This window comes from Delphinapterus leucas, chromosome 7, assembly GCF_059928025.1.
Source record: "Delphinapterus leucas isolate spDelLeu-1000000601 "Yukka" chromosome 7, BTC_Dleu_Yukka2, whole genome shotgun sequence".
In the NCBI taxonomy this organism is placed as follows: Eukaryota; Metazoa; Chordata; class Mammalia; order Artiodactyla; family Monodontidae; genus Delphinapterus; species Delphinapterus leucas.
Window position 1 is genome coordinate 53,611,840 of NC_143135.1, and position 27,303 is coordinate 53,639,142.

The 27,303-nt window shown below is 38.5% G+C and overlaps 1 protein-coding gene across 1 annotated transcript; it reads right to left on the minus strand.

Moving 5' to 3' along the window:
* Positions 1 to 1,391: 1,391 nt before the first annotated feature.
* THAP12 (THAP domain containing 12) lies at positions 1,392 to 27,230 on the minus strand. Its single transcript, XM_022593858.2, has 5 exons — positions 27,051 to 27,230; positions 13,656 to 13,776; positions 10,143 to 10,250; positions 5,791 to 5,827; positions 1,392 to 4,282 (listed from the first exon to the last, which is right to left on the minus strand). The coding sequence occupies exons 1-5, from the start codon at positions 27,137 to 27,139 to the stop codon at positions 2,349 to 2,351; spliced, it is 2,289 nt and encodes a 762-aa protein (XP_022449566.1). The 5' UTR covers positions 27,140 to 27,230; the 3' UTR covers positions 1,392 to 2,348.
* Between the last annotated feature and the right edge of the window lie 73 nt (positions 27,231 to 27,303).

Sequence of the window (27,303 nt, forward strand, 5' to 3'; positions counted from 1 at the left end):
ACAGTAAGCATTCAACTAATATTTGAGGAATAAACAGTCACTACATCAACCTCTTTCTAACTATCTAATCTTGCAAAAACGATAATCTCTGTTTCATCTATGGGGAGACTACCATTGACTCAATCTATCTTCAAAGACCAGGGTTTGTGAAGATGCTTCTTAACCAATTAGGGTTTTCAAGCTTTCAATAAATTCTGAAATTAACTTTGAGAACATACAGAGATTATAAAAACAAGTGGTGGGCACCTTTAAAGCTTAACCAATGCTTGCAGCATGAATGTTTTGGATAAATTAGTATAGTAGACTGAAAACAGGGCCCTATTTTATAGCTCCGCCCATCAAGACAAGGAGTCTATTATCCTTACCCCTTCTGGGCCAGCCTCCTGACTTGCTTTGACCAAAAGATGTGGTGAAAGTGACGTTCTGTGAGTTCTTGAGCCCAGGCTTTGAAGCTATTGCCTTTGCCTTCTTGGTACTCTGAGACCACCGTGCCATAAGCCCAAGATGAAAGACCACATGACAGGCCCAGCTGTCCCATCTAGGCCCCCAGCCAATCTACCAGCTGAATGCAGAGTCCAGATGAGACCAGCAAAAGAACCACTCAACTAAACCACAAAACTGTAAACTTTTTTTCTAAGCCACTAGGTTTTGAGGCACCAATTAAGTAGTAATAGATAATTGGTAATAAATTACCTAACCCTCATAGCACAAGCTTAAGTGTGGTTTTATAGTTGAGGAAATATACCCAGATTATATAACCTGCCAAGGTCACACCACTATTAAGTGTCCTAAGAACTGTATGTAGCTATTAAAAGGCCAGCTCTGTGTCTCTTTTTCTGTCATCCTGCCATCATGAACCCCTCAGTTCTTTCTGTCAAGGACAGAGGCACCTCTCAGAGCTCTGGATATAAGATAAACTCTGTTATCTTTTTTACAGCCTGCATGGGAAATGTGTCCTGATTTGACACATCTGCCAGGTTTGTCCACAACAGGGAAATGCACTGCTATCAGTAAGACCCAGCACTCCGCAAATATACCCCCATCCTGTTTTCTGAAACTCAAATAACACTAACTTATCCCAACATAAAATAATGCAATGACATCTTTGCAATATTCATTCATTTACATTTTAGCCAGCAACAATTATGCAAACACTAACAATTTATATCAGGGGTCATACAGCATATAATACTTAAAACGTTAGATAAATCTTACATTTAATAATTTCACAATTAAAATGGCTTTTTTTATTCCCCCAAGTAGTAAACCATACACCAAAAAGAAAAAAAAAAAAAGACCTGATCTTCAATTGTGAAGGTGAGAAATATTTTTGAAAAGAGAATTTACCACAAGAATCTGTTTTGTCCCCATCAAAAACAATGTACTTGAACTTTAAACAAAATTCACATTTTATTTAGGTTGAAATAAACTATACAAAATTGATTTTCTTCAACAAAAATAACAGCAATATTTTCTATATTATTCCTAGATAAACCACAAAACACTTATTTTTGTAGGTTTTCTAGGTTTTGTTTGTAAATCAAGATGAGGCAGTAGATATAGTCATGGAAAAAGACAGAAGAAAACAGACAAATCAGTTGTCAGTATCCATGGTCTCTGATCCTGTCTTGACCATGAAACAGAAGTGTTCAACATATACCTGTCAAAAAGCTTATGAAGATGTAGGCTCAATAAAGGAATGTAAACAGCAACAATCAGATGTGGAACAACAATGGCAGGCTCTTCCATTCAAACTTTAACTATAACTTGTTCCTTCAACTTCATTTGATAAAGGCAAAATCTGCACTGAAATCCCTGTTTGGTGAGCTCACACATTTCTCTTACAGTCTGATCATTTTAACGGTCCCTTACAGATTTTTAACAGCATACTTAAAATTCCTACTATTCAAAGGTCAGTCATGAGCTTCACTGTAATGTTTTATAAAATGTATTCCTTCCTCCCATACCTCCTCAAAATTTATTTCTTCAAAGAAATGATAACTAGGTACCTGACAATTGGATCCACAGTGACAAATGTTATATCTAAAATGACTTAACTAATACAATTTCAAAGTGCCATTAGCAGAGATCACACAGAGTGTAACATGGTACTTTCAATGCTATCTTCTGGAAGAACAGTTAGGTCTCCAAAGCATGGGCCTTCAAACGGGCCATTTAAACAGGCAGATTATCAACGACTAATGTACTCAATGGGAGGCCTACAGGTCAAGATATTCAGTGATTAAGTGGCCTACGTACACCTTACAACTTTTCTGTAAGATATTTTCAAATTTCTTACAGATTTTTTCAAATATCAAATATAAGAGAAAGCCTATGTTAAAAGTCTCTTAGGTATTTTCAATGGTTTCTGAATTATCTGTAGGAAGCTCTGACTTACTTGTATAGAGTTTGATATATGTATCCACCATTAAATCCAAATCGTGTTTTATATCAAAATTTATGTTAAGCAAAGCCAAGTTACTTGACCTTTGGTCTGTCAAAGTGTTCCTCAGGTATGCTTTGAGACGCTTTCGTCCATTTTCATAGCGTTCATTCTCAACCTTCATCACAGGAAGAATACATAGGACCTTCAGCAATGCATAAACATTAGGAAAAAACTTGATGTCTGGCAGATGAAGGGCTTCATAAATAGTGGATGGAAGCTCTATATCTTTCCCTCTGTGTTTCCACTTGATTCTCCAACAATGCAGCTCAGCAGAGAGTGTGTCAGGATTAGGTAAATCACTTCTGTACATGTCAGCATGATGCTCCTCTGATGTATTGAATTTAAGCTGTCCCATGACTGAGGGTACGAGAGATAAGCATTTAAGAGCTTTGAGGTGTTGTTCTGAGAATATATCTTTCAGTTCCTGAATAATGTGTTCCACTGTTGGAACACTTAGAGTTTCTTTATAGTAACTCTCAGAGGTTAGCTGAGATTCCAGGTTACTGTGCTGAGCTCTGCGAAATTTCCCTGGGAGTTTCATCTGAATATCAAGTTTGGTTGCCAAATTTGTGGCTTCCTCAAACCAAAATTCATGATAAACTTCGATATTTTCCATCACTTCATTTAGTGAATGCAGCACTGCAGTCAAACTACTGGCTGCAAAGAAGACATCAGAAGTTTGCCCCTGAAGATTTTTCCCAAAGGCTCTTGTAAAAGATAGAACATTTTTAAGAACAACAATGGTAACGATGAAATCAAAATCTGTTACTGCACTACAGAGTACAAATGCTCGGCCAGCTATACAGTTATTCCATCTAACATTTGTGTCACTATTTATACCATCTAAACATAAAACAAGTGCTTGTAGGAGGTCCACTAAGATTTCAAAAGCATCATGCCTGCCTGTCCACTGAGAATGGCAAATTTCCTTCAGTTCTTTGCCCCTTTCTTCATTGTTCTGAAATAGGACAGAAATTACATTGTCAAGTTCTAAAAGCAGTTGTGGTGATCGATGGAAAAAAGAACAAACTTCCTCAATTGTTCCTAACGCGACAGATACTCCCATAACAGGCACTGATTTTGCCAACCACATATTTAAGGCACAGGAAGAGCAGAGTGTGTAGATAGCTTGGGGATATTTCTCTAAAAGTCTAGAAGCAACAACTTTCATTTTGGAAGAAAATCCACTGGACACAATGTAAGCCTGGCCACGACAGTACTCCATGTTTAATCCCCACTTCTCAGTTATCGTAGTGTGAAATTTCACAGCCAAAATTTCTGCATCAGCTTCATAAGGCAGGAAGCCCACAAATTCCTCTCTCAGGTTGTGAGCTTCGTCAACAAACCTCACCAACACAGGCAGGTGCTCTTCCCCTGCTATGTCCACCACATCGTCAGTGACGATGGAAAAGAAGTGAGAGTCTCTCACTTCCCTGAGGGTTTCTTCCCGAATGCAGCTCTCACAGATCTCTAGCATCTGTTTCTGCTGTGTTTTTGAACAGAACAATGTGTTAACTGCTGTTGTCTCAAAGCGCTTTCTCAGAACCTCTTCACCAGAATTGATTCGGCACTCCAGCAGTGCTTGAAAGTTATCAGGAGTAAAGAGACCTTCTGGGATTTCATCAGCTTCATGTCCATCCAGAGGTATGTTCTGTTTTCCCATAAGAATCAAAATTTCAAATAAAGATTTTAAGTATTCTTTGTTTTCCTTCTCTTCAAGGGTTAAAGGTAAAATGTCTTCATCCTGCTCTTCACCCCCTTCTTCTGCACTGGGGTTCTGAGCATTGCTGTTGTTTATTTCCTTATGTTTTGGTTCCTGTTCAGAAGTTTCATCAACTGGAAAACAAAGAATTAATTTTATAAACAGGCTCATAAGGAATCATACAAACAAAAAAATTACATTTTTGATTGGTTAAATATTTAAAACCCACAAATTCATTCATTCAACACTCACTGGGTACCTACTGGACCACAGACTAGGATACACAGGTTAAGATACACTCTAGTGGAGGAGACAAACACTGTGAATGGATATATTTTAACCCTGTATGTCAATGCTATCATGAGAGGAACAATTTCTTATAAACTTAATAAGGCACATCATATATACAGAGTAATAAAAGATAGTCCATGTCCTCACAAAAAGGAAGGGGAAGAAAACTAATATGTACTGAGGCACTGCATTGGCATTTTATACGTAGCACACTGCTCCCTGTACAGGCACGTGGTATCAACCCCATTTGACAAATGAGGACAATAAATAATTGTCCAAGGTCACAGATGGAGGTGAAATTCAAATCCAAGCTTCTCTAGCTCCAAGGTACATGCTGACATTGTTTCTATCAAACCATTAATCTACGCTTTTATATGGGAGATGAGATAATACAATATAAAGCATATTCATGCAATTTTTAGGACTATATTAGAATATTAGAAATCTTAGCCTAATCTCTTCATATTTGGAAGGGAAAACTGCAGCCCTGAAGTTAATAAGGGTCCTGACCATAGTCATACACACAACCCTGAAAGTCCTGGCCCCTGTGGTCCCTTTAGGTTTATTTTTTAACCATCATGGGTTATTAGACGCTCCAACAACAAAATGTGTGTAGTTTCCCAAATCTGGCATCCTGTTTCAAGGCACTGCACAGACTATCTTTCCCTCCTTTCTTTGCCCGGGTCCATGTCTCATCATCTATAAAGGGGGAAAATAACAGTACTTTCCTCAGGGCTACTATGAGAATTACATGAATTAATATAAGTAAAGCACTTATAATAATGACTTGGCACACAGTAAGCACTCAATAAAAAAAGTTATGTTAATAATAATAGTAGGAGGAGGAGGAGATAGGAAAGGAAGAGTAATAGTAATAACTGACAAGAACAGAAAAACCTTCTAGTCCTCATTCTTTAGTGACACAGCTCAGGCATCAGTACCTGGAGAACAGCTATTGTGACTCCTACTCTCTGTAAGCCCAAGTGTCTCAACAGCATTTATTCCTTAAATATTTACCAAGAACTTAGTATGCACCACACATTGGGTGGACAGAGATTCTGCTCCTTTCTTTCCCTACACTAGGACACTCTGCCTGTGTGCCTGCCATCCTTACCACACTGGGAGCACCTAGTGGAGAGAGAGAAGGCCAAGTGCATGCCATAGTGGCACTCAATAAAGACAAACTAAGACTTTATCTCACAGACAATTCAGACCACAGGACAATGCCTATCACACTCTTACATCATTCTCACAGTAGGTTTTTGGACATAAAACATATTTATTTGTCCTTACCAGGTCAAGGCCTTTTAAAAAGGCATTCAGAAGTTGAGTCATTAACACTATCACTTACTTTTTTTCTGTTTCAGTGTCCTGATTTCATCTTCACTCTAAATGACAAGAAAAAAAATATCTTTGAGAAAACTGAACTCTAGTATTATCATCACAGACTCACAAGTAAAAAGCATATTATGAGTCAAATTTAATTCTTTTTTTTTTTTTGGCATGCGGGATCTTAGTTCCCTAACCAGGGATCAAACCCGTGCCCCCTGCAGTGGAAGCGTGGGGTCTTAACCACTGGACCAACAGGGAAGTCCCAAATTTAGCTCTTTTAAGAGCATGAATTCTTCATAAAGAATACATTCTTCAAACAGACAGATGACAGGAAAACTGGAACAATAATTTGTTAATGACTCTAAGTTTACAATAAAATACTAGAGGATAAAGAATACATCATTTAACTTACTTTTATACCTATATCATCATAATTTGGGGTTACAAGTGTGTATTGGCTAATATTGATAAAAGGCATGAAAGTATATGATGGCATTTGAGGTCAAGTCCAAGGGGCCATAAACCATGCCCCCCGCCCAATCTAACCCCAGGGATTGCCATGTAAAAGGGATTAGGTTCTGGATCCCAGAACCTAATACAAAAGCTATGAGAAACCTCTGGGAAGCAGAAAGTGACAGTGCCAATATGGAAGAGAAATGGATACATATAGCATAGAGAGCCAAGTGGCATATACAGGGTTAGACTTAGGAAGAACTTTTCAATTATGTCCTTTTCTCTCCCTCTAGAATTCTTAGATCATAGCCCATCCCATTACTATTGTGGGGCATGAAAGCAGCAGTACCAGTGACAGCTGGAGACACCAAGGTGCCTGCTGGGTAGCACGGGACATGATATTGATAACAAGAATGTCAGCAGGTTAGCCAATCTGGAACATTCCCCCCTTATCCTATGGGCTGTGGAGTTACAAGGATGGCATATCTGGAAGAGTGTGCCTGCTGTAAGATATCTGAGGTTCCTTGAGGGGCAGAGCAGGGAAATGGCAGCTACAGGATGGGAAGTGGTTGAGCTCTTCACCCCTGGTTCATATGACTAAGAAAAAAGCTGAGGTGGAAGACTGTTGTGTAGTGTCAGCATTCAACTATAAGAAATCCCAGAAAAAAACAAATAAATAGAGGAGAAGAAATGCATGAAGAAATAAAAACTGAAGATTTCTCAGAACTTTAAGATGTACATCTGGATAAGAAAAAAACCTCCCATCTAGATACAGTTTAGTGAAATTTGAAATATCAAATATAAAGAAAAATGCTGAAGGCTGTGAAGGAGAAAAACGCAATCACCTAAAAAGGAACAAGAATCAGGCTGGCATCAGACTTCAATACCAATAATGGATGCAAAAAAACTAGAAAGAATATCACATAGACTATACATACCCTCTATGCATCAGTTAACAACATTTGGGGGAAAAAAGTTTTAAAAAATAAACCCATGTCTAGAAACTAAGAACAAAAATAATCTTATACTAAAGAAATAGGGGAAATTACAAAACACAGATGCAATAAAAGCACTACATGTCTAAAATTGTAGGATATAGCTAAAATATATTTAGACATTTATAGCTTTGAATACACATAAATGAGTTAAACATTCAAGAAGTTAAAAAAGAGCCAAAAAGTAAATCCTTCAAATCAAGAAGAAACCAATAAAACAGCTCATAAGTAAGGCAATCAGTGATAAAACTCACTACTGTTTCTTCGAAAAGACTACTAAAGTAATTTTAGGAGCAGAGAAAGGCAAGCGTCCTAAAATCCTAGATGAAGTTTATAAACTTTTGGAAACATATAGAACACAAGAAGAAAGAGAAACTACTAATAAACAAACAGAAATGGTAATCAAAATATACCCTCATCCACCCAAAGCTCTCTGATGGTTCTACCAAGTTCAACCTAACTTTCAAGAGCAGACGATAGCTACCTTACACAAGTTTTTCTGGAAAAATTAGGAGAGGAAAAAAAGAAAAGCTATCTAAATTACTTTATGAGGCTAACAGAACCTTGATATCATAACTGGATAAAAGGAATACATGAAAAGAAATTACAGGCCAACACTTATAAATGCAAAACCGTAGACAAAATACTGACCAACTGAATCAAACAGTGTATGAAAATGAAGGGAGATATACTGCAATCAATTAGCGTTCATCATAGGAATGCAAAGATGGTTCAACAACAGAAAATCCATCAATGTTATTCACAGCATTAAAGAACAAAAAAAAATGAGAACTCAACAGATGCAATGAAAGTATTGATAAGTTCAACAAGTTATGATAAAAACTGTGAATGCGAGGACTAGAAGGAAATGAAGGGAATTTCTTTAACTTGATAAAAATTATCTAACAATACCAACAAAACTATCATACTTAATGGAATAAGGCAAGTGTACCAGCAGTGACATTACTGGGACTGCTCAATACAGTACTAGAGATGATCCAGACTAAACAATAAGACAGGCTACAGAAAAAATTAAAATTGGAAGAACTGAAAGAAGAGGCAAATTTGTCCTTATTTGTGGATGATACAATCAACTACATAGAAAACTCAGTAGACTATTAGAATTAATAAAAAGGGATCTTCAGAATTGGTGGAAACAATCTTTCAACCAGAAATACATTATCTATATCAACAAAAACCATAAGGTATTTAGGAAGTAATTAATCTAAGGTAATTGGGAGATTGGGATTGACATATATACACTACTATGTATAAAACAGATAACTAATAAGAACCTGCTGTATAAAAATTAAATTAAATTAAAAAATTAATCTAAGGAAGGATGTACACATTCTCTTCTAAAGAACTGCAACAGGGCTTCCCTGGTGGCACAGTGGTTGAGGGTCCACCTGCCGATGCAGGGGACATGGGTTCATGCCCCGGTCTGGGAGGATCCCACATGCTGCGGAGCAGCTAGGCCCGTGAGCCATGGCTGCTGAGCCTGCACTCCGCAACGGGAGAGGCCACAACAGTGAGAGGCCCAAGTACCGCAAAAAAAAAAAAAAAAAAAAAGAACTGCAACAAAAACCCTGCATTTTTTTCAAATTTTTTACTTTTTGCACTCCTGAAAGTGTTTTAAGTCTTTTCAAAGAACCAGTAGTTTTGTCAATGATTGCTACTACTTGATAGCTATTCTACTGGGTTTTTTTTTTTCAGTTTATGGATAAGACTAATTAACATTGGAAAAATATTAATTCAAAGTACTTATAATGAAAATCTCAACAGAATTTCTAGAACATGACAAAAGGATTCTCAAATTCACATGGACAAATAAAGGTCTACAAATAGCTAAGACAATTTTGAAAAAGAAGAATTAAGAAATCATCCTTTTTGAAAATAAGATATAATATAAAGCGATGGTAATTTTAAAAAGTGTGGTATAGCTGTAAACAAACAAATCTTCCAATGGAACATAACAGAGTTCCCAGAAACAGCCTTGCATATATGTAAATTTGGTATACGACAGAGGTGGCACCTTACACCAGACGGATTAACAGACCATGTTGGGAAAACTTGATTTCTATTAAGAGAAAAATAAAATTAGGTCTGTACTGGACACCACACATACAAATTAAAATGGATCACAGATCTAAATATGAAAGGTAAACAGAGAAGAAAATGAGGAAAATTGGACAGTTATCTTAAAAAAGCACATAGTCGGTGGACTGAAATGACATATTAAGTGCACTAGCATCGATACAAAAGGGAGGGGAGGAAAGGAAATGGTAATAATGGAAGAAGGAAAGAAAATAAACAAACAAGGGGCTTCCTGGTGGCAATGATGACAAAAAGCAATGGTCTGAGGAGTCTGAGTAATTTAATTCTGTTCATTTGAGGTCAACAAAAAACAGACAGGTTTCAAGGATATCAAAGGTTTGTAAAAACATGCACAAAGATGCCACACACAGAGATTTAAAAGCTTTTTGTAAACCCTGTCAGTACTTAATAGTGATAGAATCCTTATTTCTAGTAAAACTACCCATTTCTTAACTTTCACTTATCCCTTTGTGCTTAATTCTGTAAATATACCTCAGCCCCATTTTCTTTACTACAAAAGAAAAGGTGGGGGTTTTTTTTCTTCTTCCCTGGAAGAGAATGAGTTAGGAGCCTGTAATTAACAGCATACTTTGGCTCAAGTCAACGAGTATCAATTGGCTAAATTTGAAGAAGATTTTCCAACGTAAATACTAAAACAAACTAATCATCTTATGTCCACACTACTTCAACAATAACCATAGCATTAATTTCCCATAATGCTACCTCTGGAGTAGAGAGTAACTTGGTTCCATTTTTACATGAATGCATCTATATTTGATTTCATAATATTATAGAGGATAGGAAATCTGGAAGCACACTGACATACCAATTCTTTTATTCGTTTTCTGTGTCTACTGTGTGGATTATTCAAATGGCTGGTAAGATCAAATATTGTTGGTATTGCATTATCTCGAAGAACTGTCCTATAAGGGCTCTGAAAAAGAAAAATGTGTTAATTCAGAGACGGTCCTTAAGAATGTATCACACATAAATAAAATTCTAGTGTTAATGATTTCCCCAGTACTCCTTCAACTCTAATTCTAAAGTGTAGAGACTTGGAGAATGGATGATGTCAGTCCAGATCCACTTATTATTTCTAACTCTTTTTGCATTTGCCCTTCTGGCAATCTTACTACTATAAATGAAGGAACTGAATTGATGGTAGGCATAAAAAATAAAATGTATTTGCACTTTACATATATTTTTCTGATTCAATCTCCCAGCTACTTTTCTGTTCTTCTATGAGCCCACAAAACACAGCAGGCACAAAAGTTTCTCAAATAATCTATCCGCCTGTATGTTTTATAATAATTCTTCCCTCCTTTACCTGCTGTTCACTCCACCTTTGCTACTATTACTGAGAAGCATCAAGGTACCATGAAATAATATTGGACTAGGACACAGGAGACTTAGGGGCTAGTCCAAATTCTACCAGTGACTCACTCTCAGACCCTGACTAAATCCTTTCCCTTTCTGGACTCAGTTTCCTCTTCTGAATAAAACTGAGGTACTGAATTAGATCAGTATTTCCCAAAATGAAGTTATTCACATACTAATGATCATAATGTTTGCCATTTCAGTTACACAACCATCTATACTTTTTCATAATCCACTCACTTTTTTAGTTAACATTATCTTAAGCAATAAAAACTATACAATAATGATTTGATGAGCTAGTTATACTTTTAACACATATTACAAAACTTCTAAAACAAAAATTAGTTCATGTGCCACCTGAAATCACTCATATACCACAAGTGATATACATAATCACACTTCTGCAAACACTGAACTAGGTATTTCTAAATTCCCTTCTAATTCTAATGTTCTTATCATTGAAGGATGACCATTCTCTATCTTAATTCCTCTTAACCTAATCCAACCTGGCTAGAAGCTGGATGCACACTTAGATGGTGACAGTCTTCCACAGCCAGACCAGAGGAGGTCAGGTAGGGACAAGAAGTTTATTAAGAGGTAGAGTAACAGATGAATAACTGCTACTACATTTCCCTAGCTAGTCCAAAGAAACAGTGCCTTTAATTTCTTCCCAAATTTGCACTGAAATTTATTCCCAAATTTGCACTGATAAAAACAAAATACACTTCAGTTTAAAAAGCTTCTGTAGGAGCAGTGATTGTCTCAAAGATGACTAATAAAGTGTATTCAAAGTATATGCCAAACAAAAATAACAATTCCTATGTTTTTGCACCCAAGGAAAGGTTAGGAAAATATGATGGAAAAATATATAATTAAAGGGAACACACTATCTTAGGTTTCATCTGAAGAGTTGTTAAACACATTTGGGAAGAATTTCTATTTACAGTCAATATTTTCTAGTTCAATCCCAAGCCTCATAGAAAACACAAAGAAGAAAATCTATTCCTTAAGGATGTTCAGCTTCTAGTGTTGGGCCAAATATCCTGAGTCTACTACAGAGTTTGAATCAAGGATTGATTTTGGACACAATCAGTGAAGGGAACAAAAACTATACCATACCCCAAGTGTCTCATCTTTCCTACTTAGCAAACATCTCAAAAAGCAAAGATATCCACATACACAGTAAATTCTTGATATTTTACCAATTAAATAAAGAGAGGAGGGATAAAACATTGTAAAGACTTTAAAAATTCAAATAAAATTAATTTGTTACCAAGGAAAGATATTATAAACCAGAAAACAATATATGAATAAAAAACATGCAATTTTTTACATCTATTTATAAGTACACATGCCAATAAGGGTTATATTCAATTCGTGTGCATGATAATTTTTATTCAGTATCAAGATTTAATCTTTAATTGCTGATTTAAGGTTTGAGCACAAAGTAATGATCTTACTCTAGCATCAAAGATAATATCTGGCTCTCGTTGAACTAGCCACAAATGTTTACTGAGGAGATCTTAAATGCCAAACTAATGAAGTCAAAACTCTTAAAACATCTGGGTATAAGTATTAGATAATCCAGATTTAACAGCAATATCTTCTACATGTGTAGAAAGAAAATGTTTCACATTTGCATTAATTGATCCAAGATTAAAGAATTATGTGGAAATTTAAAAAGCAAAAATAGTTCTGTTCTATCCTCTAACTATAAACAAGAATATAAGTGAACTATATTTTATATTTCTCACACTAGTCTTATTGGAATTAACTAATTAAGAGACCATATTTATTAATAAAATAAAAATGTAAAAATGCATACGGCTTGTGTATTTAAAATAATTTGGGATATTTTTACTTAATGTCAAGAACATAAAGTTTGCCTTTTAAACATATGAAATCTCTTATTTTGATCATTATTACCCTCTTAACAAAGCAAGGCAAAAATATCCCTCAAATATTTGTGTTAAACTGTTGAACCGGAATTGGCTCACCTCCCAATGACTTCACAAGTATCTGCTTCAATTAATTTTGAGAAATAAAATAACCCAATCATTCTTTAGTTTTCTGATGCCTCTGCAAAATGTATCTGAAAAAAATATCAAAATAAATTGCTGCATAACAATATATAGTGTACCTTCAAATCAAGTTTATGTCTATCCCAATAACTGAGATGATACATGTTTTAATACCTAAACAAGAATATATTATTTGTTTAACAAAACTGTCTTCCTAACTAGTTAAGTGTTTCAAGTCTGCTTCATTTCAATCAAATCTGTCCTATTTGTGCCTTTTATGAATCATAGCAATAGCAGAATCACAGAGGGTTAAAAGTCTTAGACCTCAAGAATTATCTGATCTAATTTCTTCATTAGAAATTGGGGCTCAGAGAGGGGAAGTGACTTGGTCAAAATCACAGTTAACGGTAGCAAGGCTGAGAGAGTCAGGTTTTGATATGAAATTGCAAATTACTGACGGAAACGTTTTTTTCACATTAATTGCATGATTTGCTTCCTGTTGTGTCCAGCAAATAAAAATTAAGGGCTGGTTCTAACAGTACATACAAAGCTTTGAAAACAAAGAGCTCTATTCCTTGATGAAGATTTCACTCATAAAAAAGCTCTAGAGAAGCTGATCCAAATAAAAATGCCAACTTTACTTTAAATATACACATTTATACTCATCTAAAATTTTCTGAAGGCTACAAAAGAAGTTTAAAAGTGGCTACCTCTGGTGAGTAGGAATGGAGCATCAGAAACAGAAGGGTTTAGAAAATAAAAACAGGTTTTTAAGAACAAAACAGATACTATTAAGCTCCAAATTTGTCTTCATCTTAAAAAAAAAAAAGTGGCAGGCTGTAAGGATACTCTCCAACATTAATATATAAAGATTTACATTCCAACCAAATAGTAAGTGAGAGAATACGAAACAAAAAAAAACAAGCTCTCTAGTTACTTACAGTTCTACAGATCATAGAAGTCTCAAAGTGTTTGGCACACAATCGATAATGTTTATTTAGTTGATCAGGTGTTTTATCTTCTAAGTCTGCTCTCCTACAGTTCTCCACCCACTTCTGGCATCTATAAAAGTAAAACCAAAATACAATAATGGAATATGAGCTCAACACGTAAATTTCAGCATTCAGTTTTAAGGTAAATATCTATTATGGACAATGGATTCCTGCTCCCCTATAACCAAAGAACATAACATAATTTGGAGAAGCTGATTAATAACAAAATGAGAGCTGGAAGAAATCTTAGAAATCATTTAGTACGTTCAATTAAAGACAAGGTTAAGAAGTAACTCACTCAGAGTCATGAACAAAATCAGCAGCAAAACTAGAACTTAAACCTGAATCTTTCAACTCCCAGGACATCCTAGCATCAGAGAGGACTCAATCATCAACAATACCAGCAAAAAACTGCACAACCATGAGGCCAATGGCTTAACATTCCCCTCAGGATTTCAACTTAAACAAGCATATGAAAAGACATGGTCATTGTAGAAAATTAGTAAGTAGATGTTCTATAAATAACTAGCTGATTATGGAAGCATGATGGCTGTATTCATCTGCTTTATTATAAACATGGTTATCTACAATGAGGTACAAACCAGATTGCAAGCTCCATGAATGCATGGATTGTGTCTACACAATCTAGTACACAGACAGTGTTAAAGAGAGTGAATGAGACAAAGTCCACGTCCTCTTGGTGCTTAAATATCTGCAAAAACCATCATCATCATCTCCTCCTCCTCCTTCATCATCATCATCATCACCACAATGCTTACGAAGCACTTAGTAAGAGCCAGACACTACTCTAAATTATTTCCAAAGGGGATAGAAACGTTCTATGTACCTAAAAAGGCAAAAATAAGCCCTACTGGTAGAAATTTCAGGAAAACAAAATTGAATATAAGTTGATTAAAAAAAAGAAACAAAAACAAAGGGAGTACTATTAGTATTATCCCCCTTGTGCAGATGAAGAAACGAAGGCACAGAAATGTTAATTTGTTAAAGGTTACAACTAGATCTTTCCTTCATTCTTCAAGCTTCTAAGAATAAAAGTCCACCATGAATATATAGTGTCACAAACGTGAAAACATATTTATTTTATAATTACATCATAGTATATTTTCTTATGTCTTAACATTACAAATTTACCCCTAAACACACACAACACTCTGACACTTAATTTGCTCCACTCTCAATATGTAAAACCATGGTGAAATGTCGATTACCTAACCTAAAATAAAACCACACCTAAATTGTTCAGCATCTCATTTGACGAAGAAGTAATACTATACACAGTAATGATGACTAAGATGTCCATATTTTAATCATAGTTTTACACAGCTGTACAATATGATTATAAATATTTCATGTTTCAACATCTAAATTATTTGGTATAAAAACTCTCACCATAAAATAATTTGCCATATTGCTAGAGTTAAGTTTGTTTTTTAATACTTAAATCTCTGAAGACCTTCCACACAGAACACTACTGTCTGTATTATTTCTGAACTAAGTTGAAGTAGCTTTCTGGTAAAAAGAACACTCACATTCAATCAAGAAAGGTTGAGCATCACTTTGTTATAAAGCAGAAACTAACACACCATTGTAAAGCAATTATACGCCAATAAAGATATTTTAAAAAAAGAGAGAAAGGTTGAGCAGAGAGGCCAATTAACTACACCTACATGTTCCATATCAAATACCTAGAAATAAACCTAGTGAAAGATGTGTAAGACCTCTAACAGAAAAAAAATTTTTAAATAGCTTAAATAAATGTAGGGATATACAAGTTCATGGATTGGTACACTGAATCCTAAAGATACTGGACTTCCCGGGTGGCGCAGTGGTTAAGAATCCACCTGCCAATGCAGGGGACATGGGTTCGATCCCTGGTCCAGGAAGATCCCACATGCCACGGAGCAACTAAGCCCGTGCACCACAACTACTGAGCCTGCACTCTAGAGCCCACGTGCCGCAACTACTGAGCCCTCGTGCTGCAACTACTGAAGCCCGCAGGCCTAGAGCCCATGCTTCACAAGAGAAGCCACCAATGAGAAGTCTGCGCGCCACAACGAAGAGTAGCCCCCACTTGACGCAACTACAGAAAGCCCGCGTGCAGCAATGAAGACCCAAAGCAGCCAAGAAAAAAAAAAAGATATCAATTCTCCTCCAAATGATTTACTGATTTAATACAATCACAACAAGTTCTTTTGTGCATGTCTCTGTGTGTGTGTGTGCGTGTGTGTGAGAGTCAGAGAGAGACAGAGAGAGATACAGAGAGAAATGACAAAGATCATTCTAAAACTTTACACAGAAATTCAAAGGACCAAGCATAGTCAAGACAATCTTGCAGAAAAAAAGTTGAAAGACTTATACTACCAGACAGTAAGACTTATTATAAAGGTTATTAGGACAGTGTGGTTGGTATTGGCACAAGGATAAAACAATGGAACAAAATCGAGAGCTGTGGATGCTTAAGACAAAGGTAACACTGCACAGCAGTGAAGTCAAATTTTTTCAATAGTGCTGAATGGGATATCCATATGAAAAAAAATGAATCTTGACCTGTATTGTTACACCATATACAAAAAAATAAATTCCAAGTGAATTGTAGATCTAAATATAAAAGGTAAAACAAAGTTTCTAAAAGATAACACAGTAGACCATCTTCATCACCTTGGCACAAAGATCTCTTAAAAAGGCAACAGAAAACATAAACTCTAGAGGAAAAGATGAATACATTAGGCTACTTTAGAGTTAATAACTTTTCTTCATTAAAAGAAGTCACTTAAGAGTGAAACGGCAACCCACAAAATGGAAGAAGGTATCTGCAATACACAGATCCAACAACGAATTCATATCCAAAATATATATGAAGAACTCCTACAAATAAATCAGACAATCCAATATAAAAATGGGCAAGAGACTTGAACAGGCAATTAACAATAAAAAGCTGGTCAATACACATGAAAAAAATGCTCAGTAAAAAAAAATAATAATAATAGGACTTCCCTGGTGGAGCGGTGGTTAAGAATCCGCCTGCCAATGCAGGAGACACGGGTTCAAGCCCTGGTCAGGGAAGATCCCACATGCTGCGAAGCAACTAAGCCCATGCGCCACAACTACTGAGCCTGCGCTCTAGAGCGTGCGAGCCACAACTACTGAACCCACGTGCCGCAACTACTGAAGCCCACGTGCCGCAACTACTGAAGCCCACGTGCCTAGAGCCCATGCTCCGCAACAAGAGAAGCCACCGCAATGAGAAGCCCCTGCTCACCGCAACTAAAGAAAGTCCTCATGCAGCAACGAAGACCCAACACAGCCAAAAATAAACTATAAATACATAAATTTTAAAAAAATAATAAACAATTTTTTCAAAAGCTCAATCTCATTAGTCATGAGGAAAATACTAATTAACACTGTAAATATTACTACATACTCATATGAATGACTATGATATAAAAGAAATAATACCAAGTGTTGATGAGAAGGTGAAACAACTTGGCCCATCAAGGGTGGAAAGGATAAACTGTGGTATACTATTATATATAGACTACTATGGCAATGGGAATGCATGAACTAGCTAGATCTCACAAACATAATGTTGAGCACAATAAGCCAGGAGTACATACTATGTGATTCCTTTCATATTAAGTTCAAGAGTAGGCAAAACTCATCTATGGTGATTGTGCAGAAAAAGAGTTAACACAGCAGGCCTGAGACTGCTATCCTCAGAAAGGCTTGTTTTTAAGGCTGGTCTTTTGGCTGATGTCTGGGAACTTGGCTAGTAAACAGTTTCCTACACTGACATAAAACTTCTTCTAACTGATAAGGTGACTTATGGCGCCTAGACTGTGCAAACAGTATGACCTTTAATGAGCACCTGCCTTCCTTCTGGGAGTCTGGAATTTTAGCATATGCTAAGCAGAGTGTGTCTAAATGACCAGACCTCAATAAAAACTTTGGGCACTGGGTCTCTAACGGGCTTCTCTGGGCAGAAACATGGCACACATGTTGCATTTTCATTGGTGGGGAAAGTGGGATCTGAGTGACCTCTCATGGGCGGGAGAGAGCATAAGGAAGCCTACACATGGATCCTTCCATACTCTACCTGTGTCTTTTTCCTCTCATGATCCAGCTGTGTGTTCTTATTACATTGCTGTAATAAGTCTTAGCTGTGAGTACAATTAAACAGAGTTCCATGAGTCTTTGTAAATCTCTGGATATGGGGGTGGCTTGGAGACCCCCAAAACGGTAATGATAGTGAGAACGGTGGATACGTTTGGGGAGAGGTAATGACTAGGAGTGGGCACAAAGGAGGCTTCTGAGGTGCTCGTAATGTTCTATATCTCGAATGTGGCCTGGGTATATTCATTTTGTAAAAATTCATCAAGTTCTAGACTACCATTTTTGCACTTTTTCCTATGTATGTCATATACCAATAAAACAGCTCCCCATCACTCTTCCCCTTCTCCTCAATAACCAACTAATCTAATGTGTGTGAAGTCAAACAGTGTCTACTGTGGGGGAGAGTAGGATAATGACTGAAAGGGCCACAGGGGAGAGGAAGTTTGGGATGTTAGTAACATTCCATTTTTTAAAAATCTGGGTAAAAGTTTCATGGACGTGTTACTCTGAAAATCTAACAAGCCATACACTTATGATTTGTGATCTTCTGTATATATATGTTTTACATCAATAAGTTATAAAAATTACATATAACCACAAGCCTTTTTTACATGCATACATGTATTTGTTTTGGTTTTTTTTAGGAGTAGTTATGAGGCTTGTGGCTAGATCTTGGGGTTTTTTTTCATACATGTATTTATGTATGTGTTAAGATGTATATACGCACTTACAGTTATCTCTCAATTATTTTTTTTAACCAATGTCTTCCCTGTCCTAGCTCTCCCTGTCGCTGTTCTGTGCCCTGTACTCCAGATTCTGTAGACTTTTTTTTTCCCTTGGCAGAGTGTAATGACTCCCCAAATCCATCTACTTCCAAACTAGTCTTCCCTTTCTCTCACCCCTTCTCCAAGTGTAAAATGCTTTTAAAAAGCCAATTTGAGAATATCTTTCCCTGCTTAAGATCCTTTAGTGACTTCCCGTTACCCTTAGGATAAAGAACCTCACGTTTCATAAGATTCTGTACAATCTAGATCTTGTCGACCTTTCCCTCTTCATATCGCACCCACCCTTGCACTCTGCCCCCTCACATGCCTTACTTCAGTTTCATGAATGCACTGTGATCCCTTTTATCCTACAGCTGTTCCCCATGCTGTTTATTCAACCTAGAATCCTCTTCATTGCTTTTCACTTCCTTTCCAAAGCCTTTGCAAACATCAGCCGTCAGATCTTAGCTCAAACGTCACTTATTGAGGAAAACTTTTCAGATTTGAAGAGTATGTACCCCCCCACACACACACCCAGATAGGTAAAACTCCTCTACCTCTCTGTACAGTAGTCTCCCCCTTATCCGTGGGGATATATTCCAAGACCCTCAGGGGACGCCTGAAACCACGTATAGTACCGAACCCTATATATACTATGTTTTTCCAATACTAACGGGTGGGTAGTGTATACAGTGTGGATGTGCTGGACGAAGGGATGATTCACATTCTGGGCAGGACAGAGTGGGATGGTGCAAGATTTCGTCATGGCTACCCAGGACAGCTAAAAGTTATGAATTTCATCCTGCCAAATACAATGGTCACTTTCTATCCTCAACTTTCACTCTTTCAGTACTATTCAACCATCATTGACCACTCCTTTTTAAGTTTTAAGTTTTGTTTGTAATATTTTCCTTCAATGGTCTTCAACTTATGCAGAATCTCCAAATCATATTCCAAGGAACACTAGTCAAAGAACTGTTCCAATAAAAAAAAAAAAAAGAAGGTTTCACGGTCAAATAAGTTTGGATAATATTACATACTTTATCCTACATTTGGGGTTTTAGATATTCCTGTAGGACCTTGAATAAGTTAGCTAACCTCTCTGTGTCTGCTTTGCTCATCTGAAAGTGTTCCCAGTGAATTTAAGTTTCTTGCCTCCTCGCAAAAGAATGTGAAGATGATGTGATAGGTAAGAAGTAGATTTACTGGACTTCCATGGTGGTGCAGTGGTTAAGAACCCGCCTGCCAATGCAGGGGACACGGGTTCGAGCCCTGGTCCAGGAAGATCCCACAAGCTGCGGAGCAACTAAGCCCGTGCGCCACAACTACTGAGCCTATGCTTTACAGCCCTGCAAGCCACAACTACTGAAGCCCGTGTGCCTAGAGCCTGTGCTCCACAACAAGAGAAGCCACTGCAATGAGAAGCCCACACATTGCAACAAAGAGTAGCCCCTGCTCGCCGCAACTAGAGAAAAGCCCACGTGCAACAACAAAAGACCCAATGCAGCCAAAAATAAATAACTAAATAAATTTTTAAAAAGAAGCGGATTTATTTAGAGAGAAACACACTCTACAGTGTGGGCCATCTCAGAAGGCGAGAGGCCTTGGGAAACACACTCCACAGACAGAGTGTGGGCCATCTCAGAAGGCAACAGAACCTCAAAATATGGCATCGTTAGTTTTTATGGGCTGGGTAATTTCATAGGCTAATAAGTGGGAGGATTATTCCAACTATTTGGGGGGGGCGGGGAGGGGGCTGGGATTTCCAGAAATTAGGCCGCCTCCCACTTTTGGGCCTTTTATGGTTGGCCTCAGAACTGTCATGGCGCTGGTGGGTGTGTCATTTATTACAATTACAATATATTGTAATATATTACAATGAGCATATAATGAGGCTCAAGGTCTACTGGAAGTTGAATCTTCCGCCATCTTGGATCTAGTTGGTTCTAACCAGGTTTTGTCATGTCCTATGGCTAGCTGGTTCTAACAAGTTTTTGTCATGTCCTATGGCTATGTCATTCTTTTAAAGGTTGTGCCCTGCCCCCTCACCTCCTGTTTCAAACTATCTCAAAATTTATTGCAAGGGTTAATTGAAATAGTGTACATAAAACACATAGAATAGTACCTGGCACACAGAATAAAGTATTCTCTAAGTATTATTGTTATTATTACAACTCACAGCATTGTTTGGAGGATTAAATGAGAGCATATGAAAGTACTTTAAGACTGTACCTTACAGAAGTGATTCTCAAACTTCGTAATCTCAGGACCCCTTTACCTCTTAAATTATTAACTATCTAAAGAACTTTTGTTTATGTGCATTTGACCTAACAATGTTCATAATTATAGAAACTAAAACTTAGAATTTTAAAAAATATTTATTAATTCATTAAAAATAGCAATCCCATTACATGTTAACATAGATAACATTTTAATAAAATAACTATTTTTCCAAAACAAAAAACATTTAGTGAAAAGAATGGCACTGTTCACCATCTTTGCAAATCTCTTTAATGTCTAACTTAACAGAAGATACCTAGATTCTCACATCTGCTTATGTATTTAATCTGTTGCCAAATGTTATTCTGGTTGACTTCAACCAAAGACAATGACCCCTCAATGACATGTAGTTTAAAAGGTTATTACAATATTCCTCTGTTTCCCATATAGTTGTGGATGTTCTTTGATAGGACACTGGAAGTCCACAAGTGGTGGTTTCTTAAAGATTAGCTGCAATGTGGAATCTGAAACCAGACCAATGAGCCTTTTCACACTGTTTCATTAAAATCCATTAGTCTAACTTGCACTTTGAATAGAACTTTTATCCATGCATGTCTTTGTAAAATCATGAATTTATCAGTTTGAGTTAGGCAGACCATCGGAATGGTAACACATTTCACTATACAATATATTAAAAGTCACATTTATCAATATCACCACTGATCGCATCAGAAAAGTCTAAATATTAGAGAGCTGTCAAGCTCAAAGTGATGAATATAAATTTTCCAAAATTCTAATTTTTCCTTGAATGCTTGGCTGTCAGTTGCTTTCCTTGAAGTGGCAGGCTTATTTTTGTTCATTTCCAAGAAAATATCTACCAAACACCTGCATCTGAATAATCACAGTTAGAAAATTTTATAGAACACAAAATATAATTTATCTGAGCAGTGACTTCACAATGTTACGTAGCCCCTAAAAAACTCCACTGTACACTCCTGAGAGGATAAGCATGAAAAAAGCAAATAATATCAGTGTTATTATGAAGTAGTTTTTACCTTGTAGACTCCTTGAAAGGGTCTTGGAGACCCTCACAAGTGCCTGGGAAACCACCGTTTTACATTTTACATCTTAGAGCACATCAACTCTCAATTAACTTTGATTAAATTACCAAAGAAACCTGGAAGACCTCACTAGCTCAGGGATGAGTCAGTCCTAACTGCCTGAGGAGGAAGGAAAGCCCTTCAACTGCCCAACTCTCTCTAATAATAAGAGCAATTCATTAGCTCTACCTTTACCTGGTCTGGGGATGAGTTCCACTGTAACCTGCCCCCAGGTTCCTGCCAAGCTTGGGCATTAGTCAAGCCATCCTGGGGCAATCATGATTTAGGCATTTTTTTTTTTTTAAACTTTAACTTTAGGTAATTTATCTCCCTGCCACTGCCCTAAGGTGAGTTGATTCTGTTATTTTATATTTTTTAAAAAGTACATTAATGCCACTTTTTCTAAACCAATATGAGATATTAGAGTATGAAATTCCACATAGTGCCGTTTATTGATTACACTCTTGAATTTTTTTTTTTTTGCAGTACGCGGGCCTCTCACTGTTGTGACCTCTCCCGTTGTGGAGCACAGGCTCCGGATGCGCAGGCTCAGCGGCCATGGCTCACGGGCCCAGCCGCTCTGCGGCATGTGGGATCCTCTCGGACCGGGGCACGAACCCGTGTCCCCTGCATCGGCAGGCGGACTCCCAACCACTGCGCCACCAGGGAAGCCCTACACTCTTGAATTTTAAGTTACCTCTAAATAGCTGTTTCTAAAAGTGTGCAAGGCATTTATAAATATGAATGGGAAATGTACTATTTAATAGCATTAAATATACTTATCTTTATTGTTAGTTAACAATGTCAGTTAACTTTTGAATAATAGGTAGGGTGGCAATGTCACCTTTTATCAACCCTCCCTACAACCCATTTACAGAAAAAAAAAAAACTAGTTATAATCACTAACCCTAAGAATACTGTTATTAATTCAATAAACAACTCTGGAAACTACTGTACTCCTTTATTATAATTAACTCTGAGCACAGTGGAAAAAAACTGTCAAATTCAGTAGAATTTGAAATCCTATAGTATTGACCTTTGGTTCAGAAAAAAGTTAAGACCTTTAATACATTGTTAAGTAAAATAAGCCAGACACAAAAGGACTATTATTGTATGATTCCACTCATAGTATGAGTTGAAAGTACCTAAAACAGACAAATTCATGGAGACTGAAAAGTTGACTGGGATATGAGGAGTTATTGCTTAATGGTTAGAGTTTTTGCTCAGGGTAATGAAAAAGCTGTGGAAATAGAGTGGTGATGATTGCAGAACACAGTGAATGTAACTAATGCCACTGAATTATACACTCAAAAATAGTTTTTAAAAAATGGCAAATTTTTATAACTAATTCACTTTGTTATAAAGCAGAAACTAACGCACCATTGTAAAGAAATTATACCCCAATAAAGATGTTTAAAAAAAAAAATGGCAAATTTTATGTTATACTACTGCCATTTTTTTTTTTTTTTTTTTGCGGTACGCGGGCCTCTCACTGTTGTGGCCTCTCCCGCCGCAGGGCACAGGCTCCGGACGTGCAGGCTCAGTGGCCATGGCCCACGGGCCCAGCCGCTCCGCAGCATGTGGGATCTTCCCGGACCGGGGCACGAACCCGTGTCCCCTGCATCGGCAGGCGGACTCTCAACCACTGTGCCACCAGGGAAGCCCACTACTGCCATTTTATATAAGGGACTTGAGCATCCATGGATTTTGGTATCCGCGGTGGTGGTGGTGGGGGGTCCTGGAATTAGTCCCCTGCAGATACCAAGGGACAACAGTATATTTTATCAAAAAATTTAAAAATTAATAATGTAACATACCAAAAGCCACTGAATTGCACACTTTAAATGGGTGAATTGTACGGTATGTGAATATCTCAATAAAGATTTTTTTTAAATAAATTTACTTATTTATTTATTTTAGGCTGCATTGGGTCTTCATTGCTGGGTGCGGGCTTTCTCTAGTTGCAGAGAGTGGGGGCTACTCTTCGTTGCGGTGCACGGGCTTCTCATTGTGGTGGCTTCTCTTGTTGCGGAGCACAGGCTCTAGGCGTGGCCTTCAGTAGTTGTGGCTCACGGGATCTACAGCACAGGCTCAGTAGTTGTGGCGCACGGGATTAGTTGCTCCATGGCATGTGGGATCTTCCCTGACCAGGGCTCGAACCCGTGTCCCCTGCATTGGCAGGCCTATTCTTAACCACTGTGCCACCAGGGAAGCCCAATAAAGATGTTTTCTTAAAAAAATTAAGAAAAGTTCATAATTTGGTCTTGAAATACTCAAGGGGCTCTTACATAAAAAGGGCACCGGGGACCTCCTTGGCGGTCCAGTGGTTAAAACTCCACACTTCCACTCTAGGGGGCACGGGTTTGATCCCTAGTTGGGGAACTAAGATCCCGCATGCCGCACGGCAAGGCCAAAAATAAATTAAATAAAATAATAAAATTTAAAAATAAAATAAAACAGGGAACAGCTTTGTTCATTGTCACCCTAAGAACAAAATTAGGACCTCCCAAGCATAAATTATAGGGAGGCACATTTCCACTCAATAAAAGGAAGAAACAATAGCCAATGCTGTCCAGAATCCTCAAGTATCCCCTCACAAAGCAGAGAAACTGGCACTGGGGGTGTTTTAGCAAAGGCTCACCTGTCAGAAATGCACAGGATCCCTAAAGGGTCCATAAAAAATTTGATATGAAATTGTGTCGATGTCTTCTCTCAACGGTCCTTACATTAGATTCCCAAAGGGGACAGAGACCCAAAAAAGGTTTAAAAGCCACTATTCTTGAGGGAATTCTGACACTTCAAAGGATACTGCACTAGATCTAAAAACTCCTTCCAAATCTGAGACTGTAAGCCCCTAAAGGACATACTCCCTGACTAAGAAGTATAATGAAAAGAGTATCCACTACCTATGAACATGAACAACCTGTGGTCCAGAATTGACTAGTGGTGTCCTCATTACACAAGTGAAATATACTCCCAATTTGTCTCAAAGGAAGATAATGCTGAATGGAGTGAGGCTCAGTCAGATTAAGATGCTCCTCTTCTCTGCTCCCACAGAACCCAACAGCTTTTCCTCACTCTCTTGAGCTAGTTCCTCCTCATCTCCCGGAATTTTAAACACTAGGAACACCCCAGGGCTCAATCCTCATACCTACTCTGCTTTATTTACCTGGTTCCACGGTTTTAAATACCCTCTATAAATTGAGAACACCCATATTTACAATCTCCAGTCTGGAAGTCTCTAAATTCCTGACTTGTATATCTTTTTATGGTTTTAGCTCTTAAATATTTAGATCATTGATCTAAATATGGACCATTTTGAGTTCATTGATGTATATAGTATGAAGACATCTATTCTTGAATGTCTATCAGGCCTCTCAAACTTCACATGTCCTAAACCAAACTTTTAATATTCCTCCACCAAACCCGCTCCTCCCTGTCTTCCATAGCTCAATAAAGGCTCAGATTAAAAATCTTAGAGTCATTCTTGACTTCAGTTTTCCTCTTACAACCTACATCTACACCATTAACAAATCCTGTTGGTTTCACCTTCCAAAATATATCTCAAATGCAACTACTTACCACCTCCTCCTCTATTAACCTGGATTATCGCAATTGCCTTTAACTGGCCTTTCTGTTCCCACCTCTGCCTCCCTACAATGTATTTAACAAGTACCCAGTGATCCTGTTTAAAGTATATGTCTCTCCCCTCTAAACCCTTCCACGACTTCCTATTTCACTCAGTATAAATGCCATAGTGCTTTCCACCGCCTACAATGGCCTACACAATTTGCCCCTACCACATACACACACACATTTTTCTGGTCTCATCTTTTCCTCTCCCTCCTTCCTTAAACCAGCTTTAGCAGTCCAACCAGACTTCTGGTTGACCTCTAACAAGCATGCCCTGCCTATGCATTTACTGTTTCCAGAGACTGAAATGCTCTTCCCCTAGATACCTCCATGGCTGACCCCCTAACCTACTTCTGGTCTTTGCTCAAATACACCCTCTTAGTGAAGCCTTCTCTGATAATCCTATTTAAAATAGCAATCGTGCCTCCCCTGCTACTCCTATTCCCCTACCCTATCCCCCATCAAACACTTGCTTTTTCTCCATAGTATTTATCACCGTCTGACACAAGGTATATTTACTTATTTCACCCCACTAGAACGTAAACTCCATGACAGCAGGGACTTCGATTTATTTATCTGTACCCTCCCAGTGCTCAGAATAATGCCTAGTACCTAGTAGGCCTTCGATAGATATTTGTAGAACTAATAAACAGCATGCTATATTATAATCGCTTGCTTACATATCTGCCTCCTTAATGGACTGTAAGCTTTCTGCAGGCAGCACCGCTACCTCGTTCACTGTGAATTTCCAGTACCTCTAATGTTAGTGCCCTAGCACACAGTAGGTGTTGATCTGAAATGAATCAACAAGGGATGCCAAGGAAAAAATCCTCAGCCTTTCAAACACAGTCCCTACTCTACCACTCTCTAAATACAAGTCAGAGCGTGTGGGTTACCTCAGAAAAGAGGTTTCAATACCAACTCCCACGCCCTCTCGCGTACCCCGCCCCCGCCCCACCCCCCGTTATCCCCACATTAACCAAGTGAGATAATGAGTAACGGTCAGAGCCAGAATATGAACCATGAACAAGTCCGAAGGAGGCAGTAATTGTGACCTGACTTGAGATCAAAGGTGGCCGGACTCCAAAAAGAAACACTGTCCCGGGGGTAGAAGGGCCCCGGTGACCACAACCATAGAATCCAAGTCCCTCTTTTGACAGCTGGGGAAACTAAAGCCCAGAGAGAACAGAGACTTGTCCGAGGTCACACGAGCTCATCAGGGCGAGAACCCACCTCACCCCGCCCTCGCCGCCCCAGTTGCCTCTAATTTCGGGTGGAGCCCTACGCGCCGAGCCCCCGCGGGCGCACGTGCTCCAAGGCCCTAGAGCGCCACCCCGCCCACGGCTAGAGGCCCGCTCCCCACCTCGGAGCCGGACTGGGGTCGACAACTGTGCCCCCCCAGCCCCTCTTAGCCCCGGAGCCTGCCCAGGGTCGGCGGTTGGCAGCGCGCATCGCGGAGGAGGGCCCGGGCTGCCAGCTCCGCGCCCACCGCTCACCTGGCTGGATCCCGCGGGAACCTGAAAAAGGCCAGGTCCGACTGCGTGCTCTTCCGCGTGCAGTTGGGGGCCGCGCAGAAGTTCGGCATCGTTGTCTGCCCGCCGGCCGGCCCAGCCCTCCCCTCCCCGCCTCCTCAGGGCAGCCCGCCCGCCCGTCGGGGCCGGGGAGGGGAGCCAGGCCGGCCGGCCGGCTCGTTAGGGCCGGCGCGCCGGGGGGAGGGGCGGGCGGGAGAGAAGCCGCGAGGGGCAGGAG

What these genes read in the sequence shown, in the direction of transcription:
- THAP12 (XM_022593858.2), bottom strand. Translation starts at nt 27,139, where the DNA reads ATGCCGAACTTCTGCGCGGCCCCCAACTGCACGCGGAAGAGCACGCAG. An exon ending in CTTCTATGATCTGTAGAACT is followed by an intron (nt 10,251 to 13,655) that starts GTAAGTAACTAG and finishes TTTCTTTTTCAG; the next exon opens with AGCCCTTATAGGACAGTTCT. An exon ending in GAAAACGAATAAAAGAATTG is followed by an intron (nt 5,828 to 10,142) that starts GTATGTCAGTGT and finishes CTTGTCATTTAG; the next exon opens with AGTGAAGATGAAATCAGGAC.